The 25,206-nt window shown below is 46.3% G+C and overlaps 1 protein-coding gene and 1 pseudogene across 2 annotated transcripts in view; one reads left to right on the top strand and one right to left on the bottom strand.

Moving 5' to 3' along the window:
* Positions 1-3,452: 3,452 nt before the first annotated feature.
* LOC310776322 (uncharacterized protein) lies at positions 3,453-5,235 on the top strand (the record flags this gene model as incomplete). The annotated part of the gene is made up of 4 exons (XM_083636523.1): positions 3,453-4,109; positions 4,307-4,386; positions 4,720-4,950; positions 5,055-5,235. 4 exons carry the CDS (start codon positions 3,453-3,455, stop codon positions 5,233-5,235), a joined length of 1,149 nt encoding a protein of 382 aa, XP_083492649.1.
* A 113-nt stretch (positions 5,236-5,348) lies between these two features.
* LOC310776321 (nucleolar complex protein 4 homolog) overlaps positions 5,349-25,206 on the bottom strand; it is a 37,229-nt pseudogene continuing 17,371 nt past the window's right edge. Inside the window, exons 6-10 of the transcript in view lie at positions 24,394-24,548; positions 22,041-22,123; positions 21,587-21,700; positions 6,715-6,855; positions 5,349-5,363 (exon numbers count right to left, since the gene is read on the bottom strand). The product of the transcript in view is annotated as a nucleolar complex protein 4 homolog (transcript). The remainder of the gene's footprint in view (positions 5,364-6,714; positions 6,856-21,586; positions 21,701-22,040; positions 22,124-24,393; positions 24,549-25,206) is intronic.

Genomic DNA, 25,206 nt, shown 5'->3' with positions numbered 1-25,206 from the left:
GATCAGGAATGTCTTGTCGAAGAAACTAATGTTAACGAAAGTTACACTACAGATGAATCTAATATAGTGAATACCGAACCGGAAATAAGAAAATCCGAGAGAGAGAGAAAGCCAGCAGATCGTTTATATTATTCTAAGCTGGGACAGCCAAGTGCAAAATCTGTAGTAGTATGTCGTACACATGTTCACTCAGACACGTCACACGCTATACAGTTTCCCGAACACTATAATAGTTGTCACACATGGTGGTGTAACACTTTTGCTAAATGCGTGACATGTATGAATAAGGTATCATCATTTCCACCCACTATTATAGCAGTCATCACACTATAAGGCCAGTTGAAGGTGTCTGGTATTTGGTGATTTCATGTAGCCCAGCATGGGGGCACGCTGGATTTTGGTGGGGGGAGAATGTAGAGACCTCAGAAATATAGTTATATGAGAAACGTGATAACAGTGTGTTTTCAAATGGGAAATGTGATTGAGTGTTTTTATTTCAGTATGGGTGAATTTAAATGAGAAACTACATGTACCATGATGCTTTGTTTTCCTGTTTGCGCCAAGTTCTTATTGTTGTTGAGTGACATGTTGCTAAGCCAATCGGGGATCGCGCTGCTGTGCTCTAAGCCAATGAGAAATGACTCTGGGGTGGGGCTAGGAGGAATCCGGAAAAAGATACCAGTCTGTTCAGAGAGAGACACATGTAAAGACCTTGGAGAACTGAGCTGCGTGCAGTATAAAACAAAGTTTAACGTTTAGATATTTGTTGACTGAAATACGTCAAAAGTATTGGCACAAATATTACTTTGCAGTCGAGACTCGTGTGCGTGTCGCAATCCGAAACTCTTTTCTACAGTTTGAAGTGAAGTGAAGCAAGGCAAGCCGTTTTGTTGTTTTCTTACTAACAGTGATAAACTTGCAAGTCTCGTAACTTACTATCAAGACGGACGTTTCTGCTTGAACCCGCGTGAGGGACAGACAGCTTAAACAACGCCGGGCAATCGCTTTCACAGACGAAGGAGAAGAGGATTAACGTGGCTGGATCGTTAGCTTGCTGCTAATGAACATTTCCTTTGAGGACGGACTCAGCTGCTTGGATACGCTTCGCAACACGGACCGGTTGCTTTGCTCTCGTTCTTTCTGCTGCCTCATCTGTCTGCTCGTGGATTCCCTGGATCTTTCCAAACTGTGTCATGGTCGCGTGAGTAACTATGGTCGCGTGAGTAACTGGATACTATCGTTTTCTCAAACACTGGAACTGAAAAAGTAGCGTGGTTTCTAACCAGGATTCCTATGTGCACCAACGTATATGGGCCCCACCGTTTAGAAAATCCAAGCTTGGTTTAGTTGAACACTGGGTTAGGAGGGGGAACCTTTACTTGTCTTTTTGAGAAGCTATTTAGTTTGGGGTTACTGTGCTGTACTACTGTCAAAGTTAACTGAAGCCTGTGGTTGTTGTACATACACACACACACACACACACATTCGCTCTAACACATTCTAGCACATAAACACATCACATAGACACTGATACACATGCACACATAACTCAGGTTTTGTTTTTGTGTTTACTGTAGTTTCCTATAGAGGGCGCTATTACTCTATTGAGAGTGAAACTGTGAGTGATCTACCATACAATATTTTCTTTGGGTATTCTTGGCACTTTAAGATAAATTAACACAAAGTACATTTTGTAGCTTTTATTTTATTACTGGGGAAACTTGAATGTTTTGTTTATTTTGAGATTCTGGTAATTGTGAATTTTGTGTTTATCTAAAGGGTATACAAAAAAAAAACATTGTTTGCTGAAACGTAAAAGAAATATTGTGATAAAAGAAAATACTTTGAAGAAATCTAAAACGAACAAAAGAAAAACCAATACAACACAATCTAAATAAATTTAATATTTGTTATTCCTTTTTATCTTGTTGTCCTGAACGATTTATTATTAGAAGGTTTACACTTACATATTTATACTTACTGTTATTTCTGGGGAATACACATTTAGCTCATAGTGCATGAGTCTAGTAATTCCACAGTGGAGGCACCGCACTATTATTCATTTATTCAAGCCTGAACTGACTCTTACTGATAAATAGGAGAGCTAGCCAGCTCAACACCAACCGCTAGAAACTCAGGATCCTGTTATTGAAATTATATACTTAGCCCAGTATAACATCCAGCACATTCTAGATACTGCTGTGTATGTGACTCTGCTGGTCAGAGCCTATAGGGGGCAAGAGGAGGTTACACACATGAAGTGCTTTTTTTTTTACATTCAACAATACAGTTTACTCGGTGTGAGTGAGTGTGCAGACAGACAGACAGACAGACAGACAGACAGACAGACAGACACACCGACAGACAGACAGACAGACAGACAGACACACACACACACACACACACACACACGATCCCCCTTTTAGATTTCTAACCCCACATAGGATAAGCAATAACCACGCCCTGTGGCGCTGGGATTGGCCAGGAGCAACACTGGAGGGCACGCAGCCCAGCGATTTCATGAACCAACTGAATAGCTCTTGAGAAAGGACAGCGGGCTGCTGTGACTGCCGCTTCTGCCTTGTGCCTTGCTGTTGTGTGTTTATTTTGTTTTGTTCTGGTCCACCCGTCCTCGTCCATGTCTCCCTGTCATATCCTCTCTGCTATTTGATCGTTCCCGTTTTCCCCTCGGCTATTCAACACGTCCTCACCGCCCTCGCAAACTGATCGATCATTTCCTCATTCCTCCGATGATCAAACACATCTCTTGATTACTTTCTCCCGTTTTCTCCCGGCTGGCACAGAGGAAGGCGACTCCAGCTCGTGCAGCGCGCCGAGGCGCGTTTCAATGGCGTTTCTCCTGTATGCACAAGGAAGCGTTACCCGTTTTCTGCTTTTCCTCTTGCTCAATTTCAAAACAACAGCTGCGGTATGTGTTTGTTCACGTGTTGTCTTAGATGCTAGGGACCTGATACTATGTGAGAGGCTGGGGAAGTGTTTGAACTACGCCCTGCAGTAATAAAAACAAAAACACGTCAAACACGTCATTGGCGGGGAGGGCTATTTCTGATAACACGTCAAAGACGTCATTGGCGGTGAATGAGTTAAAGTGAGGGGGATAAGGGGGGAGAGAGATTGATTGTAAGTTTGTATTTAAACACACACTGCCTCTCTAACGCTCCTCTTCCTGGAATAAAGCAAAGCCAGATAACCCCTCCCTCAAACACAGCCAGTTCTATTCTATCCACATATTTCCTGTTCCTCCCCTTTCACAGATCTGCCAGTTTATACTGTAGATAGGTGTAAACATGCTGTGAAGTGCAAGAGCTGACCAGCACATTCACTGCAGATCAGCACATGAACATGAAGAAAACAACAGAGGTTTGGTTTGGAGCAGAGCCCAGCTTGTTTCAGTTCAGAGGAAGTGAAACTATCTGTCACTGAGAAGTGAAATGGCGCAGCAAGGAATTCAGCTGGACGGGGGAAAATGGTGCTGTTCGATCTGTCTGGATCTACTGAAGGATCCAGTGACTGTTCCCTTTGGGCACAGCTACTGCATGAGCTGTATTAAAGACTGCTGGGATGCAGAGGATCAGAAGAAAATCCACAGCTGCCCCCAGTGCAGACAGACCTTCACACCGAGGCCTGTCCTGGGGAAAAACACCATGTTAGCAGAGTTGGTGGAAGACCTGAGGAAGACCGGACTCCAAGCTGCTCCTCCTGATCGCTGCTATGCTGGACCTGGAGATGTGGGCTGTGATGTCTGCACTGGGAGAAAGCTGAAAGCCCTCAAGTCCTGTCTGGTGTGTCTGGCCTCTTACTGTGAGCAGCACCTCCAGCCTCACTATGAATCCTCTACCTTTAAGAAACACAAGCTGGTGGAAGCCACGGTGAAGCTTCAGGAGAACATCTGCTCTCGTCATGACGAGGTGATGAAGATGTTCTGCCGTACTGATCAGCAGTGTATCTGTCTTCTCTGCTCCATGGATGAACATAAAGGCCACGACACAGTCTCAGCTGCCGCAGAAAGGGCCGAGAGGCAGAAAGAGCTCGGGGTGAATCGGCAGAAAATCCAGCAGAGACTCCAGGGCAGAGAGAAAGACGTGAAGGTATTTAACAGAACCTGAAGGCTATGAATCTCTCTGCTGATAAAGCAGTGATGGACAGTGAGAAGATCTTCACTGAGCTGGTCCGTCTCATTGAGAAGAGAAGCTCTGAGGTGAAGCAGCAGATCAGATCCCAGCAGAAAGAGGAAGTGAGTCGGGCTGAAGAACTTCAGGAGAAGCTGAAGCAGGAGATCTCTGAGCTGAGGAGGAAAGACGTTGAGCTTGAGCAGCTCTCACACACAGAGGATCACATCCACTTCCTCCACAGTTACCCCTCGCTGTCACGTCTCAGTGAAGCTACAGACTCACCCAGGATCGATACCCGTCCTCTGCACTACTTTGAGGATGTGACTGCAGCTGTGTCAGAGGTCAGAGATAAACTACAGGACATTCTGACAGAGGAACGGCCTAAGATCTCACTGACAGTGACTGATGAGGATGTTTTACTGCCACAACCAGAGCCCAAGACCAGAGCTGACTTCTTACAATATTCACGTCAGATCACACTGGATCCAAACACAGCAGACACACAGCTGTTATTATCCTACACCCCCACACAGGCCCCCTCCCTCACCTCGCCCACCCCACTCCCCAACTCCCCACTCCGCCCCAGGCACATCCAGGACAGCCGCTTCCTCTCCATCCTCCACACCTTCAGCAGCCCCATCCACGACTCCCCCACCCAGGGGGACCGCCCCAGCCGCAGACCCAGCTCCGGCCCCCGCACCCGCAGCCCCCCCAGCCCTTACATCTGCAGCCTCATCCGCAGCACCCAGGCCGCAGCACCGACTGCCCCACCCACAACCCCACCCCCACCCCCACCCCATACCTCTGAGACCAGTAAGTGCCAGAGACCTGGATGCCAAAGAGCAGGCGGCCCCCCACCACGGAGGAGCCATTCCACCTGGCCAGCCTGGCTGGGACCCCAACCGCTCTCTGTCCACCCAGCCCCCAGTGGCCATGCCAGGCCTCCACACCCTGGAGGCCCCTCCCTCGGCCAACCCCCGCTCCCCCCTCGCCCCAGAGGATCCTCCCGCAGCCCCGAGGTACACTCATCCCCGACACCGTGGCCAAGGCCATCGCCAGGGAGGCAGCACAGAGGGTGGCAGCAGAAAGTGTCAAGGTATGACAGCAATGGAGATGGCTAAATGCTCAATCCATTAGATGGATGGGGAGATAACAGGAGAGAGTGAAAGCTATGACCAAGTATATCTGCACTACATTATCTCTTTGGACTAACTTCTAGTCATTGAAATCCTAGTGGAATCACACAATTTGACTGGTTTTACTGGGGGACTCCGCCTGCGACCCCTCTCAAGCTGACGTTCCACACTCCCATGCCTGCCATTACCCATGACCAATTTAAGATGATCTCAAATCAACTCGCCTGATGTGTGCAATATTGTTTCCATTGAGTATTGTTTTTATTTATGTTTTATTTTATTTTTCTCTCAAAATAAATGTTTCAATATTGGAAGGGGCAGGGGAAAAGGAGCAGGTGGGCCAGGCACCCATGCTCCCCGCCCCCGAACCTGCTAATCTGGGGCCGGTTGCACCAAGTGGTCTTACGACTGGTCTTAAGTTAAGCCGGTCGTAACTTTATGACCTAACAGCTACGCCGGTTGTACCAACGGGGCGTAAGCCTTTTTCTCACTAAGACCGGTCGTAAATATTACGCCTGGTCAGGAGGAGGCGTAATGTGCCTGTGCCTGTAAGAGATCTCCGTGGTAGTCTATCAGCGGAGACCTGCTGTGATTGAGTCCTCACCGTCCTCAGCGTCGTAAAGTCGCCTTCGAAGCATGACGTTCGATTATAACGAACTAGTTGTGTGGCTTAGCCTTCCCAAATGTTGAGAATTTAATACATAGAATTGGGAACGTTACATTCAATTTCATTCAGACTGCCTGGCACTAATCGCTGCCATTTTCCCCCGGAGCTTCCACAGGAGGTGGGAGGAGGGAGGGTGTAGTGACGCATATACAGTAGTGGCCATAGACTGTATATTAGTGCGTAGTGGCACAGTGACGGCGCGAGGCACATTTTTGGGCCAATCAGGGGGCATTCCCCGGCAATTCACATGGACGCGCATTGCTACGACCAGCGTAGTTAAGACCAGACGTAAGCCCTGTTGGTGCAACAGGCGTAAATCCACTCTCAAGACTGGTCTTAACTAAGACCGACGTAGGAGTTACGACCAGGCATAGTTAAGACCAGTTGGTGCAACTGGCCTTGTTTTTACATGTATTTATATCTGTTGTTGTCTTCAATGCCACTCTATTGTAAGTATCACTTGTTGAGCAGAAAAAAGTAGTAAAAAATCAGCGAAAGACTAATTTCCCACCAGAGGATACCACAGTTAGTCTTCTTCTTATAATACTTATTATTCATAGTAGTATAGTATCATCATCATCATTAGTAGGAGTAGTGCTAGTAGTAGTAGGCCTATTCACCTTATGTTCCAACACAGAGGTCAGCCAGTTACTTCCTATTGTGTTGACACTTCCTGTGACAGTACAGTACTAATGAGCAGGTAAAACAGACAGGTCATAACACAACTGGGTCAAGTGGGCGGGGCTACATAAGGTGAATATGATGTAGCCTACAGTACCTTGGCCTTGGTGTGTAGGTGGTGGTGTGTGTTTCTGGCAGAGATCATGGCCAGCTGTCTCTGGATCCACAGTAGCTCCTTATGAGACTGCTTTAGCAGCTCCTCCATGTCAGCACTGGACTTGTGGCTGCGCATTATCACCTGCAAAACACACACACGACCATAGATTACACACAAGTTACACTGTGTTACACTGAACATGTCAATTCATAGATAGATACATACAACAACAATGACAAGACTAAATAGAAACAATCCAGAGGATCCAAAGAATATTAATTTATCATCACTAGAGTAGTGCTGCTAAACAGAGTAGAGTTTAGTATACACTATTTCATTGTCCGCCTCATGCAAAACACAATACTGCATTGAACTGAACCGAGCATAATTGAATGTAGCACGCAAGAAAAAAAAAAAAACATACATGTGACATACAAACACATAAACACATGGACATGTGCACAACAGGGCAGAAACAAACAAATAAACACAGACTATACTCAGCATGCAGTTACAACAACTGAACACCGATGAATCTAGTCAGCAGTGGCACTATGAGCACTTTACTGTACAATGTCTTACTTCTTCTGTCATCAAATCATCTGTTCACTCTCTTATACGAGGGATCAGCCGAGCAGCATTTTGGTAAACAAACCGCGTCAATGGGTGGAAACGACAATGGAACCCTATGGTGCCTGAGCTTTGGGAGGCTTGAGTGTCTGACTCTAGCTGGCTGACCCTGTTTACATTTTAAAAACTGCGACAGTTCACACAACTTTAACACGACATGCATATATACAGTACATCAAACTCTTGAGCTACTTCTGCTCTCACTCAGAATGCCAAAATATAAGCGATGTGATGTACAGTTTTTGAGATATTAACATTTGTTTGTCACAACTCATACTAGTTAACTTCCGCGGGGTTCAGCATTTCTGGGTGGTTGTGACGTCACGCTGATTCGTCCTCTACTTTCAATTCTGTAAACAGTACATAACCTATATCAGGGGCACTCAATTAAAATTCAAAGAGATCCAGTTAGAGAAAATTTCCTCAAGCAAAGGTCCGGAACATTGTAACGTAGCTTGCGCTATGATTCAGTGCCATTGAACTCAATGATTGAAGTAGCCTAATGGTACGTCTGTATGTAGTCAACAACTGACTGTTAAATCGAAATAAACATCAACAATGCTTATTTACATCACGTGTGATGATTTACAGCGCATGCATTGGTCTGTGAGCTTCCTGGCAGATAAACCAGTAGCACCGTAAATACTATAAAGCATGTGCCGGTTCAAATAGAAACGCTCCGTGAAAATGTAAGTTATCAATGATTTGTAGGTTATAGGGCTCGGTCCGGATAGGACGGCGTCTCGGTCCAGATGCGGACCGGAGTCTGGACTTTGAGGATCGCCGCCCTATATCTTTACAGCAAAATCACAAAGCCACATAGTTTAATTTCACTGTGCCTCCTCTAATGCTTAGTCTGCGTGTTTGTAGATGATTGAGAGAGAGAGAGAGAGAGAGAGAGGGGGAGAGAGGGAGAGAGAGAGAGGGGGGGGGGAGAGAGGGAGAGAGAGAGAGAGAGAGAGAGAGGAAGAGGGAGAGAGAGGGAGAGAGGGAGAGGGGGAGAGAGAGAGAGAGAGAGAGAGAGGGAGAGGGAGAGGGGGGGGGAGAGAGAGGGAGAGAGAGAGAGAGAGAGAGAGAGAGAGAGGGAGAGAGACAGAGAGGGGGGGAGAGAGGGAGAGAGAGAGAGAGAGAGAGAGAGAGAGGGAGAGACAGAGAGGGGGGGAGAGAGGGAGAGAGAGAGAGGGAGAGAGGGAGAGAGAGAGAGACAGAGAGGGGGGGGGGAGAGAGGGAGAGAGAGAGGGAGAGGGAGAGAGAGAGAGAGAGAGAGAGAGAGAGAGAGAGAGACTACTCTCCACTCACTCACTCTTACATAATGGGGATTAGATTAGGGCAACACAGCAATATGACAGGAGGGGCAGAACAATCAGCTTTGATCAGTCAGTGCAAAATCGCCATCTATGTTCTCCTGTACTTTTACTCACACACACACACACACACACACACACACACACACACACACACACACACACACACACACACACACACACACACACAGGTGGCTTATCCCTATACAGCATGGGGTGCTTTAACGCTTTAAGGGTTAAAAAGGTGAATGCTGCGTGTATTTTTCAGCAGTATTAGATGAGATCATGATGACAGTGCATCATAGTGAACGCTGAGATAACTGAACACATTGTCATCAGTTATCTTTTCTACTGCTGAACTGATGCCACTTCACCTCCACCAGAATATTTTTGCAATAAACAATCGTGGAACTAAATCACTTGGACTTTTTCCTTCTTCTATGTAGATAGTTAATCAAATGCATTTAACCTGTGTATCAGATGAGTTGTAAACAAATACTGTACACAGTACTTTCTAATGGCCCGTCAGTTGATTTGCATCAGAATATTTCATCATTTCGCTTTTTGCATGCTGTCACCTGTCAAAAATGAACAGTGTAGTCATTGGTCAAATGAGAGAGAGACAATTGCAAAGAGACAGATAAAACTGTTTTTCAGACTTGTTTCCTCTGGCAGAAATAGAACATTCTGTAATGAAACAGCTCTCTCTCTCTCTCTCTTGCCCTGTCTCTCCCTTTCACCCTGCTCAAAACAGTCTCTTCTCACTGACTCACCTTGGACAGCTTCTACTTCCTTGCAGGGGACTTGTGGAGGAGGAAGACAAGACCTGACAACAACAACAACAACACAGAGAGTTCAGGACGTCCCGTGGACTGATGCAGAAACGTCCCAATCCGCCCAAAGCCCTCTGTGATCCTCCTCCAGTGCTGCCAAAGTGTCCCGCGCACGGATTTATCAAAGTGAGGGGGGAGAGCCGTGCCTACGTCATCATCATCATCATCCAGGGCAGAATGGGCTTTCTGATTTTGCTATCTGCTATATGCTAATTTACCCAACTAAAAGAAGCTGTTTATTCCTGTAGCTTTCTACTGCGACCCCCTGATAGTCAACACGCCATGGCTCTTCCTTACTGTCAGCTTGATTATGTAAATAGTATTACTCGACAATTGTCCAGGAAACACAGAATAGGCTTGGTTTAAACGGATCATTGTAGATGCCACAAACACACGGAGTTGGCTATTGGCAATCCGGGAACCCATTGGTTAAACAAAAACAAAAAAACGAAATACTCTCCAACAAGCCGAAAGTCTGTCGCGAGAGATTAAGCTATTGGCTTTTATATGACATTTTCGAGGGCTTCTATTTTGAAATGCCACATCAGAATGCCATGAACGTTTTTGAGAACCACTGTGAGTGAGGTGGTCCTCTGCCATTATGAAGTGAAATTATTCTGTGAAAGAGGAGGGTTTCCTTTTAATATGAATCTGATATTAGGGCAGGAACACAGCGTTTGGCTTTATATGACATTTTGGAGGGCTTTTACTTTGAAATGCCACATCAGAATGTCATGAAACTTTCTGAGAGCCACTGTGATGTGGTCCTCTGTCATTCTGAAGTGTAATTATTGTGTGAAAGAGGGTTTCCTTTTTATATCAATCTGGATGGCTGTCTTTGCATTGCATTATCACATACATTTTGTGTGTGTGCATATGATCAGTTTTACAAAAATTAATTAGCATTTCAGTCTGGAATATGGAATATCTTTCAATAATCTATGATTTAGCTGCTAAATTGTCAAATACCGCCGTCTGCTCACTACCCAGGCACTTATGTATGTACTTAACCTAACTAACTATCCGGTGTGCACAACATTGCCAGACTAAACTACGGCTGACACCCTAAAAACCTACAATCCGCTACAGAAAGATTTATACGGTTTGTTTATTAACTGGCCCCTGGCCTCCTATCATTTCACGAAAGTGGCCCCCGGCAAAGCAAGTTGAGTATCCCTGCAAATAATAGACTCTTTTCATGGGGGCCATTTTGGGCCGAAATGGCAGGGTAAACACAGGTGGAAGCAAAACGGTAATGAGGGTTTCAAACTTCCATGATTGGAAGTTGGAAACCCTCATACTGTTTATCTCTCTCCGCTTTTCATCTTTCTCAACAATGAAATACTTTGTGTGCTCCTTACAGACTGTCTCTGTTTGATGATGTCAGAGCTGATTGGCGGGAAGACACACATCTGGCAGAGGGCAAGAATGTTTTTGACTTCAGAAGAGGTGAGAAAAAAGATCACTGATGTTGCAACACACTCTCTCTCTTTCTCTGTCCTGATTCTTTCTTTATATCTTTCTCTATGGAAACAGAGAGACAGCAACAGACCGAAGGTCACCGCTGTCATCAGTGTGGAGAAAAAACATTGAAAACATCAGAGTTTATACAGGAGAGAAACTTACTCCTGTCAGCTGTGGGCACTCTTCCAGTTGGTCTTGTCACCTAACAAGACGTCATCAACGCACTGGAGAGAAACCCTACCACTGTGACCAGGAGCAGTTTCAGTCAGTCTTGTCACCTAAAAATACACCAACACATTGACAATGAATACCAACCATACTATTGTGACCAATGTGGGAGCAGCAATACACTAACGCATCCAAACTGGAAAGCCTTACTGGTGTGACTGCTGTAAGAGAATATTCATTCAGTCAAATAATCTGGAAAAAACACCACTCCATCTAACCTGCTGGAGAGCAGCTCAACTGTCTGCAGGCAGGTCAAGCTTCTCTGTCTTAACAAACATGTAATAAATCAAAGTTCAGTGACAGCAAAGTCTGACTGTCCAGAATTACAGTATCTTTAATTCTCAGCTATAAATATAAACCTTGGCATTGGATTGCTAGAATGTAAACAACAATGTAAAAATGTCATTACAAAGTTTGGATGGATCGAGAGCTTGTGACACAGGGATGGTCAAGTGTCTTATTTGTGATTACTACAGCAGAATAACATGGAGCTAATACCACCATCTGACCAAGCATACGGATGGTCATATTTTGTATTAAGATAACATGAATTAAACCTGAACAGTGACATCAACAGGAAAGTATATATTAAATGCTGGTTCATATCCATTTTAGCTCTAAAATCATCATACCTGTTTTAGAGCCAAAATGAATTAACGTTAGTAAGTGAAGGGTCAAACCAGCCAAAATCAATATAAAGCATATGAAAATATTAATGATACAATTCAATAGTAGCCAAGTAAAGATATACAGTATGTAGCCAGAAAGTATGCCATTGCAACAACGGGGGGGGGGGGGGGGGGTAGTATAAAAAAACAGTAATTTTACACAACTAGGCCAATGCTCTAGGCCAGCGGTTCTCAAATGGGGGTCCGCGGACCCCCAGACTAGTAAAACCACTAGTCGACACTGTGCTTAGTAGTGGACTAGTCGTTTTAGCAAAAAATAAAAAATAAATTAATAAATTAATAAATAAATTAATCTTTAACTCATTGAGTGCCAAGGACGTCGATCGACGTCAAAGTAAATAGTGACGTAGAGTGCCAAGGACGTCGATCGACGTCAAATGCGTTTTTTGACGGTGGGACGTGGATCAAAGCCTCAGGCATCTCCTGTACAAATATGGGAGCTATTGAAGGTGTATAACCTATTTTACGGACAGTGCTCTCCAGATTAGAGCAGGTCCGGAAAACAGCAGGAAAAAGCTGTGATCAAAGAGAAACCGATGCATGCTGCAGCCAGAGCCATATAGATTGCTCTGTCGGGAGCTGACGTTGGCTGCGGACAGCAGTCAATCCGCTCCCACAACTGAGCCCCTCTGTCTCTGTCTGTCTGTCTGTATAGTTTCTCCACACGATTAGCAGCCAGAAAAGCAGCACCCGACGCCAAACCATTCTCAGCAGTCCGGTTTGGCTCTTCCGTGTCGCGCTGGGAGCCGGCGCACAAAAAACGGAGCACTCCGAAAATAGAGTGGGTGCGTGTTAGGCTGTGTGTTAGTGTGGGGAGGAGTTTGCAGCTGAAGGGGGGAGAGGGGGGTGGGGCACGCAGGGCATCACACAACTACACCACGTCACTACATCAGAAAATATTATCTTCAGTCAGTGAATGTGCTTGAAATGCTTCATTTCACAAAAGGCGGAATATCTCAGCTAATAATTTGAAACGCCTGTATTTGCTCAAAACGACCTATCTTCTCCGGCTCATAACTAAAGAACGGAAAATGGTATCAATAAACTTTTTTTTGCTGATGATACAATAGAGCCAGCTCATTCTTTGTGCGTGTTCGGTGTTTACATATTAATATCACACAATATTCTGTGGGCCTCGAGAAATCACTGAAAACGCTCTGAAAACTCTGGCACTGGGAGCGTCCGTTCTCCAAAAGTGGCTGGCACTCAATGAGTTAAGAAAGAACATGAGGTATTTACACGACATACATGGACTATCGTATCCCATATCCCATATCCCCCACAAAGAACATCAAAACACAACAAAACAAAACAAGAAAACTGCATAAGATACACAATAATCCAAGAACAAACAAGACTATTGGACAAACAACCAAACAAAAACAATACATTCAAAGTAAATACATAGATCTTGCCCTGTTGGCAGCTAGGAAATGCATAGCTTTAAATTGGAAAGCATCCAATCCCCCAGCTGTAGTTCACTGGTGGAATGAACTCTCAAGCTACCTTACGTTGGATAACATTTACTACAAGAGCAAAGGCAGATTCTTAGACATCCCCAAAATATGGCAACCACATACAGAGTTTGACTTTAAGAACTTTTTACCCCAGTGTCATTAGGCTTATCAGGATAGGAGGTGAATGTAACAAATTTACCACGAGAGGGAAGGGGGTTGTGGGCACATTTACCACTGGTACAGGGTTGTGGCACGAGGCGAAGCCGAGTGCTATAAACCCTGTACAAGTGGTAAATGTGCCCACAACCCCCGACCCTCGAGTGGTAAATTTGTTTTCTACAACAGCTACCAATAATATAAAAAATACACAATTGTAACATCCAATTCATTTATTTATAATCATTACTGGTTTCAGAATACATTTATCCTTCCGCCACAGAATATAGTTCCATACACAAGATCAATGATTGCACTAAACATTTAGTTGCCTTTGAGCCAAAAAACAACTAACCTATTCCTTAACGGGATTCACAGTTATTGATACATTGCCTGTAAAAGTACAGTTATTTAAACAGTTATCTAAAGCAGCCCGTTTTGGTGGTGGTGTGTTGATATCTGGTGACGGCAGAGGGCGTTTGTTTGTTTGACAGTCCCAGGTTCGGGGTCCGGGCGCTAGTCCGACCTCCCGCTATTCCGACCTCCCGCTAGTCCGAACTCGTGACAACTCAAGCTCAGCCAGTTCTCTCTCCCCAATTTCACCATGTCGTTCTTTGTTCACTTCACCTTCATCTTCATCTAACCACTGCTCAAAACTCAATCCACCCAGTAAATCAAACGTTACTACGAAATCGGACATTTCCTTGTGTTAGAGATCGGCCATTTCCTTGTTGAAGATTTGCAGACTGACAGGCTAACAGTGGGCGGAGTCAGCACAGGGAACGGAGTCAGCATCAGGGAGCGGAGTGATACTGCGGTTGGAGCCGAACTGTGGGTTGTTGGCGTATTCACCACTGTTGCTAGCCAATCAGAATCCAGTATTCACTCATGCTGTTGTAGCATTGTTTTTGCTTGGTTGTTTGTCCAATAGTCTTGTTTGTTCTTGGATTATTGTGTATCTTATGCAGTTTTCTTGTTTTGTTTTGTTGTGTTTTGATGTTCTTTGTAGGGGATATGGGATATGGGATATGATAGTCCATGTATGTCGTGTAAATACCTCATATTCTTTCTTAAAGATAAAAAAAAAAAAAAAAAAAAAATTATAAAAAAAAAAAGAAAAACGGTTAGTCGACTAGTCGACTACCTTTAGGGACGACTAGTCGACTAGTAAAATTCACTAGTCGTGAATGCCCTAGAATGCATAGGAGAAACTAACTATTGCTGCTGCATAGACAGTAGGGCCCAACCAAAGAGATTTTTTGCTCCAATACTGATTTTAATATTTGGAATCTTAAATCTCTGATAACTGATATTATACTATCTGAATTTAGCTTTATGTGGGTCTTACAGAGTAATTTATATAAATTACCTCAGAACAAATGTATCTAGGATCCCTGCTCGGGGCAAATGCAAAAGGTAAACTGGTCCTCAACAAGTTTTCTAAGACACTATGAAGACATATTTAGCTCGTGGCTCTACTCCAGACAGAAGTGTTGTCCCAGCACACCTCCCTTCAGTAACTGTGTGCAGTTTCAAACTCCAGCGGAACACCTTTGGTCTGAGTCTGCTTCAGGTCTCTCTCCATCAGCTGGGGATAAGGACATGAACCAAAATCAGATTAATTAGTTTTGATGAGTATTATGGCTAGCAAAAAAATAAAAAAATATATCAATTTTTACTTGCATGTATTGGACAACAATTTGTAATGTTAAACTACACTATGCAACACACTACATAATCGAACAAAGAAACCATTTAGTGTCGGGTCGGGAGTTGGGACGGGGGAATAGTGGGGCTACCCTGAAAGAGCTGAAGGACTGATCAAGAGAAACATGCCTGCACACCTGGCCTGAAAAGGCTGTGAATGGAGGAAATAATCCCACAAGGGTAACATTCATTTAAGGAGTGTTGACTCAAACCTGGAAGGGTTAAACTGAGACTTGTACACCAGTGATGCCTCATTTATGTTCTGTTGTAAATCGGTGCCAAAAAAAACTATAAGGGAGATAGTGTCCATCCTGCCCTCAGACACCGAACTTTATCAGATATACATCAACAACAAAAAATAGAAGCCACAACCCACAACACAAAAACAATTAGTAAAGGTGACAATAAATAGGCAGCATTTTGAGGCATTATCAATCAATTTTATATTCATATTAGAGCCGGACCAATATATCGGTCCACCGATATTATCGGCCGATATTGGCCGATAACCGATATATCGGTATGGGCCGATCTGTTGGCCAATCTGTTTTTATTTGGTATTTTTTAAGTTATAGACAGCATGTTGTGTATATTTGATCTTTTTTCTGAACTCAAGTTATATTTTATATTTGCGTTTCTGTATTTCTAGTTATTTATAATTATTAAATTCCCAATGCAGTTTACCGTTTCATTGCATTGATGTCATTTTGGACAATAAAGTTGATTGATAAGTTGTAAAATATCCTGCCGACATTACATACCTCAAGTCATGTCAAGTCATATCTTGGTCCAGTGTTTGATATTTGAGGGATCATTGCAAAAACAATTGTGTAATATAATGTGTAAATATAATAAGAATATCGGCTGATATATCGATATCGGAGGTTTTTTACTCCCTAATATCGGTATCGGCATCTGCCTCAGAAATCCAGTATCGGTCGGGCTCTAATTTATATATCGCCAAATCATAACAAGAGTTAAGACGCTTTACAGACAGTGATGGAAAAGTGTCTTTCTCAGGGTTAGAGGTTTGTTAATGGGACAAAGTGGGTGTCAAAACGGGCAATGAAAAACAGAAGTACAAAAAAATTCTCTTGTGTAGTCGCAGACTGAAGTTCAATCACGGAAGACCAAATAAGGCATTAATAGAGCACCCCATGCTGTCATAACCCTCAGCCCAAATGACGTCACTAAATGACGTCACCATCTCCGACGTCACCTTCTCTATGACGTCACCTTTGCAGCGTGACGTCAGTTGCCCAAATGACGTCAGTTATGACATCATAAATGCCCTTCTCCCAGTACTATATAAGGCCCCCATCACCACAGCTTAAATCACACTCGTGCAGTCATCACTCACCTTGTGTCAGCATCACGCATCCATCCAGCATCTCCAGGCAAGAAGCTTCATGCAGTCCATCACCATGTACGAGTCCGAAGACGAGCAGCAAATGTCCAGCTCCACCGTGGACGCCTTCCTCCAGAGCACATTCAACGCCCCGGCCAGCCCCGGGCAAATCCCCGATCCCCAGGCTTCATCTCCGGGCGTCTCAGGCGTCTCACTGGACGCTCCCCGCACCAGGGGCCGCGGCCGCAAAAGGAAACCCAACGTCCCGGAGGTCCTCGTCTCGCCCGGATCACAGTCCGCGCAGCACTCCGAAGGCCGTGGCCGTGGCAAAAGAGCCCAGAAGTCCACCTCCAAGAAAGGCCCAGCGAAGCGCACCAAGACCGCCGGCTCCTCGGCGGACGCGCCAAGGCGTCCAGCCCCTCCAGGCCCCCATGATCCCCTGATCGCAACGATGTCTTCAATGGTCGGGGCCCTCGCCGACATCGATGCCCGGCTGAGGCTGATCACGAGCCCCACGCTCCCCACGGCAGCAGCCCAAGCGCACCAGGTTTCAGGCTCGTATCCCCCTTCTCAGCCCGCTTTTCTTCCGGCGATATCAGCCCAGCCAGCCGCGCTCCAAAATCCAGGTGCGTGCGCCGAGTTCCCTCCCCTCCCCGCACTCATCCCCCCTATGAATACCCTCGCCTCGGCCATCCACTCCCCCGGTAACGGGAGGCCGTATATCCCACTCTCAGCAAACATATCGCCCAGGCTTCGAGCCATGATCCTTCAAGGCAGGGATATCAATCTAGTCAGCATTATCCTGCCGTCTGCTGAGTGCAGCAAAAAGTTAACGGGCGGCCAAGATATATCGGCCGTCCTAAAATCTTCCGACCCCCGTCTCGCCAAAGATCTATCACCAACCGAATTCCTCGTTGCGTTCGGGGTTTTCCGCGACACCATATGCTCAGTGTACCCCGGCCGTCGCGTCGAGTTAGACGAGTACTTGGCTCTGATAGGAGACCTCCACCTCAGGTACGGGAAAAACATATTTTACCAGTACCACAAAGCGTTCTCTACAAAAGCGGCGCTGTACATAACTCGTTCCAACATCCGTCTAGACTGGTCCATGTTGGATACCGAGCTACTGGTACTGGTCACGGGTGGTCACCAGGCGATCACCTGTTTTTCCTGCGGCGAAACAGGTCACACAGCGCCGCTATGCGCTGCGGCCGCCTTCCAGGCTTCCGGGAGCAACACACCGCTTCCGGCCGGTCCACCCCCCCTCCTCCAGCTGGAAACCTTCCAGCCATCTCAATCTGACCGCCAGGGGCGCAAGGTAGTTATGCATAACAACATGGCTATCTGCAATAATTTTAATGAGGGAGTTTGCACATACCCTAACTGCATTTTTCTGCACGTCTGCAGCGCCTGCAGGGAAGCGCACCCCCGCTCCGTCTGCCCCCGCAGGATCCGCCCCCCAAGGCAGTTCCCCAAAAAAGAAAGGTTGGGCTAACAATCATAAAATCCCTCCCATCCACCCCCATCGACATCCCAGCCCTGGGCCTCGAATTAGCCTGCCACCCCGATCGCGTATTTACAGATCATCTCTTAACCGGCCTCTCCCAGGGGTTCAAAATAGGAGTAATTTCTCCCCCCACAATTTCCCACGTCTCTAAAAATCTGCAAACGGCTCAAAAAGAGCCCAAAGTAGTTTCTCAACTCCTTAGCAGGGAATTATCAAAAGGATTCATAATCGGCCCATTTGATTCTCCCCCCTTCCCGGTGTTCCGAACAAGTCCAGTAGGCGTCGCCACTCGCAAATATTCCGGCAAAAAGCGCCTAATTATAGACCTGTCAGCGCCCCATCATGGCCCCACTCCAAGCATAAACAGCCTCATTCCTCCCGAACCTTATTCCCTCCACTATGCAAAAATAGACCACGCCATTCGTCTAATCAAACTGGCAGGCAAAGGTGCGTGGCTTTCTAAAGCCGATATCTCAGACGCCTTCAAAGTCATTCCTATCCATCCCTCCCAATGGCATCTATTCGGAATAAAATGGGATTCAAAATTCTATTTTTCCGTAAGGCTCACGTTTGGGTGCAGAAGCAGCCCCGCCATCTTTAATTCACTAGCAGAAGCTCTATGCTGGATATTGCTAAACAATATCCGTCTCCCCGCAGTGCTACACCTGCTAGATGATTTTCTGCTCATCGACCCTCCGTCCGTCCCCTCAATCTCCCTAGTTAAACTCAAAGAGACGTTTCACAGGCTGGGCGTCCCTCTAGCTGAGGAAAAAACCTCCGGGCCCTCATCATCTCTTGAATTCCTGGGCATTCATCTCGACACCAAGCTTATGCAAGCTTCCCTCCCCCTCGAGAAATTGTCTCGCATCCGCAAAATAGCTCAGTCCTATTCAGCAGCCAGCCACATTTCAAAACGAGACCTCCTGTCTCTGCTCGGCCACCTGAATTTCGCTATGCACATTATTCCCCAAGGGAGGTCATTCATTTCCAGGCTGCTCGATTTAGCATCGTCAGTCCCCAGCCTCCTCGACTCCGTTACCCTCAACGAGGGATGCCGATCCGATCTCAAATTCTGGGCTCACCTCTTAGAAAATTGGAACGGAATCTCATTCTTCTATGATGAAATCGTCTCGTCTGCCGACGACCTAAAACTGTTCACAGATGCAGCCCCATCCGTGGGTTTCGGGGGGGTCTACCAAGGCCACTGGTTCGCTGGCACTTGGCCGCAGCAGTTTGCCGGCTTGGATCAGTCCTCCGCTCTATACGAAATATACCCGATAGTGGCTGCCTGTCACATATGGGGGCGCTTCTGGGCACGTAAAAGGATAGCAGTCAAATGCGATAATGCTGCAGTAGTCGCCATCATCAATAAAGGGCGATCATCTTCCCCGGCCATTATGCCTTTTGTTAGGCGCCTAACCTGGCTTTCCGTCACCCATAATTTTATCATGGTCGCCAGGCACATCCCCGGGCATATTAACATAATCGCTGATCACCTCTCCCGTTTCAATTTCCAGGCGTTCCGCAGACTCTACCCCGAAGCAGACTCGACTCCGACACCTCACCCCTCCTTTTCCGCCCTCACGCTCTCATAGAGAGCAATCCCCACCTCACCCCTTTTCTCCACTCGGCCCAGTCCTACATTAGGCAAGGACTGGCCAGTTCCACCATCAAAGCTTACGACGCGGCTTGGCGAATGTTTGCCATGTTCTGCCTCTCCGTCAACCAGCCCGTTCACCCCGTTCTAATTCCCACAGTATGCGCCTTCATTTCTTTCTGCGTAGATGTCCGCCACCTCCGCCCTCCTTACATCCGCAGCCTAGTGGCAGGCATCCAATTTTACGCCAGGGGCCTCGACCCGGCTTTTCCCAGTCTATTTACAAATCCAGTTGTTAAACTACTATTAAAAGGCATTTCAAAAGCTTTTCCGTCGGCCCCCGACTCCCGGCGTCCCATTACTCTCCCCATATTACGGCACATGTTAACCAGCCTCAGACAAGGCATTCACTCCACCTTCTTAGACAGCCTCTTAGAGTGCGTATTTTCCCTGGCCTTTTATGGGTTCCTCAGAATCAGCGAGTTTACATCCCCCGCCACGTTTCAACCCTCACGCGACATAACTCTCTCCGATTTAAAATTCCACCCCGACCACTATAGCATCTCCCTGAAACATACCAAAGTAGGCGGAGCTTGCCCTATAATCATTGCTCGCATCCAATCTCCCTTCTGCCCCTTCTCGGCCATGATTCGATACCTTAAAGTCAGGCCCCCAACTAGTCCCTCGGCCCCCCTTTTCCTCATCTCTCCCCATCATCACATGACGAGATCCTGGTTCATCCTCCACTTCAAGACCACACTCCAGAAATGCAACATCCCTGCGGAGAACTATTCCAGCCACTCCTTCAGGATCGGAGCAGCCACATCAGCAGCCACGCAGGGGGTGTCCTCCGCCTCCCTTCAACAACTGGGGCGCTGGTCCTCAACCGCCTATGCATCCTACATTCGACCAGAGCAAGACGCCATACTATCAGCCCAGAGATCCCTTCTTCCATGACTAAAGAGGCAGCAAGCACTTCGTTGGTGGTGATCAAACTCTCCTTTTCTCATCGATGTGCCCATGCCCGGGCTATCCACATCCACTCCCTTGCATCCCCGCTTTGCCTTAAAAAACCCCGGTCAGCCCCTCATCTCCCGACATGCATAAATTTTCCCCCTGTCAGCCCACGACCTGACTAAAAGCATACCCCAGGCGAGCTCCATGACCCCCGTTTTCACTCTCCCAGTTCCTGAAATAACTTTAAATTCCTTTGGGGGATGATGACCCCCGTTTTCACTCTCCCTGTTCCTGAAATAACTTTAAATTCCTTTGGGGGGATGTCCTATCTCTTACAGCACCGACGCCCTCTCTCATAAGCAAGAGGAGCGTCACATCATGGAGTCATACGCCATACTATTCTGATTCAATAAAGTTCGTTAAAATTATATTAAGAGTCTCTCATGATTGAAGTGTAGTCGCAGACTGAAGTTCAATCACGGAAGACCAAATAAGGCATTAATAGAGCACCCCATGCTGTCATAACCCTCAGCCCAAATGACGTCACTAAATGACGTCACCATCTCCGACGTCACCTTCTCTATGACGTCACCTTTGCAGCGTGACGTCAGTTGCCCAAATGACGTCAGTTATGACATCATAAATGCCCTTCTCCCAGTACTATATAAGGCCCCCATCACCACAGCTTAAATCACACTCGTGCAGTCATCACTCACCTTGTGTCAGCATCACGCATCCATCCAGCATCTCCAGGCAAGAAGCTTCATCCCACCACCTCCCCCAGATCACCACCAATGTTATGACTCCCGTTGGAAACAGATCCCCTCAGGGGGGATGTCCTATCTCTTACAGCACCGACGCCCTCTCTCATAAGCAAGAGGAGCGTCACATCATGGAGTCATACGCCATACTATTCTGATTCAATAAAGTTCGTTAAAATTATATTAAGAGTCTCTCATGATTGAAATACATTTTGACAGTGCCACACGCATCACCTCATAACTTGTTATCTCAAGTAATTCGCTGATGTCCTCCTCGCGCTCTGAAAGGGGTGAGTTGATCAACATGGCAACTTTGGCCACGTCTGGGTGGTAATGCTTCTGCAGGGTCTGGAAGAGAAGAAGAGAAAAACAAAATGGCAAATTGAAATCTAAGTTAGGCGTACATTGCCAGTACTCATAGTATTATGTGATATTCACTTTCCATACAACATGAGAAAGACACTGGGTACATCCTCGCTCATAGCTCCTCAGATATCTCTCCTCACTCCTCGGAGCAGCGATAAGACCTTCGGGACGCGGTCTTCAAAATAGCGGAGCAGAACAACTTCCGGTTCACGCGAGGAGATATCCGAGGGATGGACCCATTGATTGGCTCAAGAAAGTCATAGCTCACACGCAGTCAAAATTGTTCATGATTATGTGTATCGCAAGCATCAAATAGACTCACCTTAATTTCCCACAGGCTGCTCTCTAAGGCACGACACTGAGCAGGATCCTCTTCATCCATTAGATAGGGGTCTCCAACAGGTTCTGTCAGAAATACAAAATATGTTATCTATATAACCTGGCCAATTTTTTTTATTTATGAAATCACCATTTATTATAAGGGAAAGGATAGGTGTGAGAGGGATATGGTGAGAAGCTCAGTCATCCGTGAGGGACTCGGGAGTAGAGCCGCTGCTCCTTTGTGTAGAAAGGAGCAAGTTGAGATGGTTCGGGCGTCTGGTAAGGAGGCCACCTGGTCACCTCCCTAGGGAGATGTTCCAGGCACGTCCAGCTGGGAGGAGACCACGGGGCAGACCGAGGGCTAGGTGGAGAAATTATATCTCCACGCTCCACAAAATGTTTGCACTGCAGATATTATATTCTATTCTATATATATATGTTATTATTATATATATGCGGTTCCGGGTCGGGCGTGGGTCTCATGTCTGCGGGGCGGGGTGGGTTGCGGTACCGAGTGGTCATGTGCGGGTTACCGGGGCCGGGTCTTGAAAATCAGACACGCACAGGACTCTGACGGACGGATAACAGGTGCACTGGTTTTGATAATGGGGCAGATTATACAGGTTAAGACTAACAATTTTGCTATGGCAAATCAAAACAGGCCATATTGACAAATTGCTGATATGTGTTAGCGAGGCTGTTGCAGAAATACCAGATTATCATCCTAAATAGAAGTGATGGGTCATGTTCTCTCTCCCCTGTGCACGGTTAGGTAACTCTGCTCTCTTTGCATCTATTTAGAGAACATTTCTGTGTGGAGTTTGCATGTTCTCCCCGTACCCCCCAGGGGGTTCCTCCGTACATAACCCCCCACTAAAAACATGCAGAAGATCGTCATCCGACCAGTGACGACAACATCTGAAGTTGGTCCAATGATGGTCCAATGATGGTCCAATGATGGTCCCCGGGTGCTGGAAAGAAAAAGCGACCACTGCTCCTGGCCTGCCCCCCAGAGGAAAGGACAAGCCTGGATGGGTCAAATGCAGAGGACATATTTCACCGGCCACCATCAGCATGAGTGTGTGTTGTGGCCACATGCATGTGTTGTAGTGTGTTCGTGTGACAATAAAGACGGGCTTCCGTTCCATCTGAAATAATCACCAAATCTCCGATTCATAATTTCTCAGCACATCGGTCAGCTAAACTTACAAACAACAAACAGCTTGTAACAGCTTATTATATAGACATTATGCTGCCACTAGAGGGGGCAGTGTCGCCACAAACATAATGTTAGCCGAGATCAGGGGGTTTGGACTTTGGAGCCATTCCATTAAAGCTGGGAATGTAAAAAAGTTCAAAGGTCATGAACTCTGACGGTGACGTCACCAGTGCTCGTATTTTCTCTGCCAAACTTGGAGGAGCCTCAGCAGCCCTGACCTAAAAAATTCAAGATGGCTGCTCCGCGCATCAACAGTAATTAAAATCGTAGCAGCCTAGATACTGTTTATTATCACATCTGTCTTTTTTGTGTCTCATTAAATCAGCTGTACACACTACAGCACTGTCTAACTTCTACCTGTGTGCACATGTTGCTGCAGTGTTTTGTATGTGCAAAATACCGCAAAATGCGTTGTTATGAACTGTTATTGCTAACAATTGCTAGTCTGGCTAGAGCTAACCCTGGCTGGTTTCCCCGACTGTTTAAAGGGAATGTCGACAACTTGTCTGTGACGTCATTCAACCGGCGTCGCATTCCCATTTCCCAGTCTTAATGGAACGGACCATTCCAAATGGTGGTCCGTGGCGGCATTGCAGGTGGTCCCTGACCATGCATTCAATAATGTAGTTCCCATGTAATCTCAACCCCTTTCCTCACACCAGTGGTTCTCAGGTTGCTTCTTAGTCAGAATGGTGGTGCCTAGGTCACAATCAGATGAAAACCCCTGGCCCAGATGATTACCTCCGCCAAAGAGGTTATCTGGTGACGTTTGTTTGTTTATCAGCAGGATTACAGAACAACTACTGGCATGATTTCCCTGAAACTTCGTGGGCACGGGCCAAGGAAGAACCCTTTACATTTTGGAGCCGATCCGCATCTGACGCATGAACAAGCCTCACAAATAATAATATCAATAGCAATAATAGCACCAACTATAGGCCTCGGCAGAAGTCTGCGCTCTCCCAAGTGCCCTCCTCGTTAAAAATGAATTATTGGGCATCCAGAAACCCTGACATTTTCAACTTGCAACCTGGTGAAATCCTCTCGTTCTGACAGATTCTAGAGATGAATTGAGTCCCACAGTGACACTCACCACCTTCTGTGCTGGGCCTGTGAATAAGACACTGACACTCACCACCTTCTGTGCTGGGCCTGTGAATAAGGACTCTGGAGGACGGGTGGCGAAGGATCAGGTTGTAGATGAAGGGCAGTACCAGCAGGAGGGGTGCAGGGGGCGCTGTGAGAGCCAGGCGCTTGGCAAATGCAGCCACTAGGTATGCTGGCAGGTGACTGGAGGCACATAAACACACACACACGCACGCACACACGCACACACACACACACACACACACAGCTACTGAGACAGCGATAGGATCATTTTTATGGTCATTACCACATCCACAACTAATGGCAAGTGAATACTGACAGCAGGCTTTTCACCAGCTCAAGATGTCCCAAACATTGTCAGTTTGAATCCCTAGTTCAACTGGTCAAATCTGGATGGGGAAAGGGAGTAGGGCTGCACAATTCATCCTATTTTCAGCGTCATCGCAATATAAACATGCGCAATAAACACATCGCAAAGACTGCCTGAAACGCAATGAATAACAAAAGTGGTTTTATTTACATGCGTCATGCATTCCCACTCAGCATCTGATCAGTTTGTCTTGTGTTGTAAATCCAGCGTACACCTTTCCCTTGCAACAGTGCGCTCCGCCCCTCTGCCAAAGCCCAAACACGCTGTGTGTAGTTTCAGCTAGAGTCAGTGTGTATTTCCTGTCTTTATTCAGTGGCCATAGGTTATGTTTGGGGTCTATGTTAGCATTATTAAAGCAGAAAGACATAGGAACTGTATAGCTAATATGCATACTTTAATATTTGTTTATTTATCGCAAGTCGTATCATCATCGCTATATTGAATAATGTTAAATGGTAAATGGACTGCATT

Source organism: Poromitra crassiceps (assembly GCF_964638095.1).
Source record: "Poromitra crassiceps genome assembly, chromosome: 5".
Classification (NCBI taxonomy): domain Eukaryota; kingdom Metazoa; phylum Chordata; class Actinopteri; order Beryciformes; family Melamphaidae; genus Poromitra; species Poromitra crassiceps.
The sequence above is the reverse complement of the archived record's forward strand: the minus strand, read 5'-3'. Positions and strand labels throughout refer to the sequence as shown.